The sequence below is a fragment of the Salmo trutta genome, unplaced genomic scaffold, assembly GCF_901001165.1.
Source record: "Salmo trutta unplaced genomic scaffold, fSalTru1.1, whole genome shotgun sequence".
NCBI classification, from domain to species: Eukaryota; Metazoa; Chordata; class Actinopteri; order Salmoniformes; family Salmonidae; genus Salmo; species Salmo trutta.
This window is the reverse complement of record NW_021823365.1, coordinates 39520-45519: the sequence shown is the minus strand read 5'-3', so window position 1 is coordinate 45519 and position 6000 is coordinate 39520. Positions and strand designations below refer to the sequence as shown.

The 6000-nt window shown below is 47.7% G+C and overlaps 1 protein-coding gene across 1 annotated transcript in view; it reads left to right on the top strand.

The window, feature by feature from the left end:
• Positions 1-378: 378 nt before the first annotated feature.
• The window catches only part of LOC115190420 (neuroblastoma-amplified sequence), a 39211-nt gene continuing 33589 nt past the window's right edge, over positions 379-6000 (top strand). The window contains exons 1-3 of the mRNA XM_029748742.1: positions 379-541; positions 2161-2259; positions 4956-5094. Of these exons, the coding sequence (XP_029604602.1) occupies positions 408-541; positions 2161-2259; positions 4956-5094 (372 nt within the window). The 5' untranslated portion in view covers positions 379-407. The remainder of the gene's footprint in view (positions 542-2160; positions 2260-4955; positions 5095-6000) is intronic.

The following is a 6000-nucleotide window of genomic DNA, read 5'->3' as shown; positions in this document are numbered from 1 at the left end:
CTCTCTCCTCCCCTGTCTCTCTCTCTTCCCCCCTGTCTCTCTCTCCTCTCCCCCCTCTGTCTCTCTCTCCTCTCCCCCCCCTCTGTCTCTCTCTCCTCTCCCCCCCCTCTGTCTCTCTCTCCTTTCCCCCCCTCTGTCTCTCTCTCCTCTCCCCCCCTCTGTCTCTCTCCTCCTCTCCCCCCCTCTGTCTCTCTCTCCTCTCCCCCCCTCTGTCTCTCTCTCCTCTCCCCCCCTCTGTCTGTCTCTCTCTCCTCTCCCCCCCTCTGTCTGTCTCTCTCTCCTCTCCCCCCCTCTGTCTGTCTCTCTCTCCTCTCCCCCCCTCTGTCTGTCTCTCTCTCCTCTCCCCCCCTCTGTCTGTCTCTCTCTCCTCTCCCCCCCTCTGTCTCTCTTACTAACCCGTCTCCTAGATGGTCAGTTTCCCGGGTGATTTCAGCTACGCTGCAGCAGGTCTGATCTTCCTGGAGTACACGGCCAGTGCTCAGTGGTCCGCTGAGCTGCTCGTCATCACATACGGGGGTGGGCTCAAGAGCTACCTCGTCAGGTATTGGCTCATAGTCACCTTAACACCTCTGCTTGTGCTTTCCGTGTGTTTGTGTTTGTGTTTGTTTGTGTGTGTGTAAACTGAGGTGAGTGTCTCGTCTGTTCCATTACCAGACTGTCTGCTGTCTAATCCTTGTTTAAACACAGACCCTGAGAGTGTTTGGATACTGTGTGTGTGTGTGTGTGTGTGTGTGTGTGTGTGTGTGTGTGTGTGTGTGGTTTTAGACAGGAATCGATATATCGTTCGTGTTTCCATTCCCGTACGTTAATGTCAGGGAGATTCTCACGATTAATATCCGTGAAATTGTTCTCAGTTTTAAATATCCGGCGTTGTAGCCAAACATTAGTCTCAATGATATGGACTGTTTGAATCAATCAATCACATTTATTTATAAAGCCCTTTTTTACATCAGCTGATATCTCAAAGTGTTGTACAGAAACCCAGCCTAAAACCCCCCAAACAGCAAGCAATGCAGGTGTAGAAGCACAGTGGCTAGGAAAAACTCCCTAGGAAAAACTCCCCTAGAAAGGTCAAAACCTAGGAAGAAACCTAGAGAGGAACCAGGCTATGAGGGGTGGCCAGTCCTCTTCTGGCTGTGCCGGGTGGAGATTATAACAGAACATGGCCAAGATGTTCAAATGTTCATAAATGACCAACAGGGTCAAATAATAATAATCAAAGTGGTTGTCGAGGGTTCAACAGGTCAGCACCTCAGGAGTAAATGTCAGTTGGCTTTTCATAGCCGATCATTGAGAGTATCTCTACCGCTCCTGCTGTCTCTAGAGAGTTGAAAATAGCAGGTCTGGGACAGGTAGCACGTCCGGTGAACAGATCAGGGTTCCAGCAGGTCTGGGACAGGTAGCACGTCCGGTGAACAGGTCAGGGTTCCAGCAGGTCTGGGACAGGTAGCACGTCCGGTGAACAGGTCAGGGTTCCAGCAGGTCAGGGTTCCAGCAGGTCTGGGACAGGTCAGGGTTCCAGCAGGTCTGGGACAGGTAGCACGTCTGGTGAACAGGTCAGGGTTCCATAGCCGTAGGCAGAACAGTTGAAACTGGAGCAGCAGCACAACCAGGTGGACTGGGGACAGCAAGGAGTCATCATGCCAGGTAGTCCTGAGGCATGATCCTAGGGCTCAGGTCCTCCGAGAGAGAGAGAAAGAAAGAAAGAGAGAAAGAGAGAATTAGAGAGAGCATACTTAAATTCACACAGGACACCGGATAAGACAGGAGAAATACTCCAGATATAACAGACTGACCCTAGCCACCCGAATTACTCCAGATAACACAGGGGAATTACACCAGACGAGACAGTATAATAGACTGGAGGCCCCCTGCCTGGCGTGTGCTACGCCACTTCTTTATAAATATAACTAAGGAATCTAAGATGTCATGTGATCCCCAGCTGTGCGTTTGTTTTGCTAACTTGCTAGTAGCTAAGTGGCTAGTTGTCAAGATCCACCTTCTTGGTTTCAGCAGAGATATTCAACTCCTTCCTGGATCAAGATCCCTGTTGTCTAAATTGTTCCCAGCAAATCAATTTATTTATATTATTTTTATAAACTCAACATATACTTATTCAAAGTTTTTAATTGTGTTTTTTTTATCCCTGACCCTTTTCAGTGTCGGGACCAATCAGAGCTTCCAAGAAAACCACAGTTTTAGTTTCTCCACCCACTACTCTCACGGCATCACCACGGCGATATACCACCCTGGGCACCGGTAAGTCACGGCATCACCATGACGATATACCACCCCGGGTACCGGTAAGTCACGGCATCACCATGACGATATACCACCCCGGGCACCGGTAAGTCACGGCATCACCATGACGATATACCACCCCGGGCACCGGTAAGTCACGGCATCACCACGGCGATATACCACCCCGGGTACCGGTAAGACGGCATCACCATGACGATATACCACCCTGGGTACCGGTAAGACACGGCATCACCGCGGCGATATACCACCCTGGGTACCGGTAAGACACGGCATCACCATGACGATATACCACCCCGGGTACCGGTAAGACACGGCATCACCTTGACGATAAACCACCCCGGTAAGACACGGCATCACCACGGCGATATACCACCCCGGTAAGACACGGCATCACCACGGCGATATACCACCCCGGGCACCGGTAAGACACGGCATCACCAGGACGATATACCACCCCGGGTACCGGTAAGACACGGCATCACCATGGCGATATACCACCCCGGGCACCGGTAAGACACGGCATCACCACGGCGATATACCACCCTGGGTACCGGTAAGTCACGGCATCACCATGACGATATACCACCCCGGGTACCGGTAAGACAAACGGCATCACCATGGCGATATACCACCCCGGGCACCGGTAAGACACGGCATCACCATGACGATATACCACCCCGGGCACCGGTAAGACACGGCTCACCATGACGATATACCACCCCGGGTACCGGTAAGACACGGCATCACCATGACGATATACCACCCCGGGTACCGGTAAGACACGGCATCACCATGACGATATACCACCCCGGGTACCGGTAAGACACGGCATCACCATGACGATATACCACCCCGGGCACCGGTAAGACACGGCATCACCACGGCGATATACCACCCCGGTAAGACACGGCATCACCACGGCGATATACCACCCCGGTAAGACACGGCATCACCACGACGATATACCACCCCGGTAAGACACGGCATCACCACGGCGATATACCACCCCGGTAAGACACGGCATCACCACGGCGATATACCACCCCCGGTAAGACACGGCATCACCACGGCGATATACCACCCCGGTAAGACACGGCATCACCACGGCGATATACCACCCCGGTAAGACACGGCATCACCACGGCGATATACCACCCCGGTAAGACACGGCATCACCACGGCGATATACCACCCGGTAAGACACGGCATCACCACGGCGATATACCACCCCGGTAAGACACGGCATCACCACGGCGATATACCACCCCGGTAAGACACGGCATCACCACGGCGATATACCACCCCGGTAAGACACGGCATCACCACGGCGATATACCACCCCCGGTAAGACACGGCATCACCACGGCGATATACCACCCCGGTAAGACACGGCATCACCACGGCGATATACCACCCCGGTAAGACACGGCATCACCACGACGATATACCACCCCGGTAAGACACGGCTTCAGGATGTTTCTCATTTCTCTCTCCTTTCCTTTCCTCGTCTCCTCACCTCGTCTCCTCACCTCCATCTGTCTGTCAGACCCAGGAGATTCCAACATGTTACATTTACGTCCCTCATTTCCTAGACATCCTTATCCAGAGCGACATAGTTGGTGCTTTCATCTTAATTAAGAAAGATGGGTGAGACAAACACATATCTGTTGTAGCAAATCGGCTGTCAGATCTAGTTAGAAAAGACAAGTCTATGTTTTAGTAGAATATGGTAATCGGGGCGTGTTTTAGTAGAATATGGTAATCGGGGCGTGTTTTAGTAGAATGTGGTAATCGGGGCGTGTTTTAGTAGAATATGGTAATCGGGGCAGGGCGTGTTTTAGTAGAATATGGTAATCGGGGCAGGGCGTGTTTTAGTAGAATATGGTAATCGGGGCAGGGCGTGTTTTAGTAGAATATGGTAATCGGGGCAGGGCGTGTTTTAGTAGAATATGGTAATCGGGGCAGGGCGTGTTTTAGTAGAATATGGTAATCGGGGCAGGGCGTGTTTAGTAGAATATGGTAATCGGGGCAGGGCGTGCTTTAGTAGAATATGGTAATCGGGGCAGGGCGTGCTTTAGTAGAATATGGTAATCGGGGCGTGTTTTAGTAGAATATGGTAATCGGGGCGTGTTTTAGTAGAATATGGTAATCGGGGCAGGGCGTGTTTTAGTAGAATATGGTAATCGGGGCAGGGCATGTTTTAGTAGAATATGGTAATCGGGGCAGGGCGTGTTTTAGTAGAATATGGTAATCGGGGCAGGGCGTGTTTTAGTAGAATATGGTAATCGGGGCAGGGCGTGCTTTAGTAGAATATGGTAATCGGGGCAGGGCGTGCTTTAGTAGAATATGGTAATCGGGGCGTGTTTTAGTAGAATATGGTAATCGGGGCGTGTTTTAGTAGAATATGGTAATCGGGGCAGGGCGTGTTTTAGTAGAATATGGTAATCGGGGCGTGTTTTAGTAGAATATGGTAATCGGGGCAGGGCGTGTTTCAGTAGAATATGGTAATCGGATCAGGTCAGGAGAAGGAGTATTCAGGAATTGTTTAGGTCAGTGCACAGACAGACTAGCTCATTGAAGTTTCCAGTGTTTTTAAACCAGAGGATATTGTGGATCCTGCCTTGTCATTGTTTGGTCTGGTACTGGTGGAAACAACAGAGATGATAACGTCTTGGTGTGTGTGTGTGTGTCAGGTTGCTGCTGGTAGGGGGTTGTGAGTCGGGTGTTGATGATGCGTCCAGGGCGACCCGCTGTGGGCTAACGGCCTGGAGAGCTCTGTCTGGATCGCCCCATTACAAACAGGTCACCAGTTACGAGGACGACACCAGCACTGTGAGTACCTTACAATTATAAAATGGTTACGGATTTTATAGGAATATTGTAGGGCTCTATATAATATATTGTAGGGCTCTATAAATATTATGTAGGGCTCTATAAAATATATTGTAGGGCTCTATAAATATTATGTAGGGCTCTATAAAATATATTGTAGGGCTCTATAAAAATATTATGTAGGGCTCTATATAATATATTGTAGGGCTCTATAAAATATATTATGTAGGGCTCTATATAATATATTGTAGGGCTCTATAAAATATATTGTAGGGCTCTATAAAAAATTATGTAGGGCTCTATATAATATATTGTAGGGCTCTATATAATATATTGTAGGGCTCTATATAATATATTGTAGGGCTCTATATAATATATTGTAGGGCTCTATATAATATATTGTAGGGCTCTATAATATATTGTAGGGCTCTATATAATATATTGTAGGGCTCTATAAATATTATGTAGGGCTCTATAAAATATATTGTAGGGCTCTATAAATATTATGTAGGGCTCTATATAATATTATGTAGGGCTCTATAAAAATATTATGTAGGGCTCTATATAATATATTGTAGGGCTCTATAAAATATATTGTAGGGCTCTATAAAATATATTGTAGGGCTCTATAAAAATATATTGTAGGGCTCTATATAATATATTGTAGGGCTCTATTAAATATATTTTTGGGCTTTATAAAATATATTGTAGGGCTCTATTTAATATATTGTAGTGCTCTATAATATATTGTAGGGCTCTCTATAATATATTGTAGGGTTCTATATAATATATTGTAGGGTTCTATATAATATATTGTAGGGCTCTATATAATATATTGTAGGGCTCTATATAATATATTGTAGGGCTCTATATAATATATTGTAGGGCTCTATATAATATATTGTA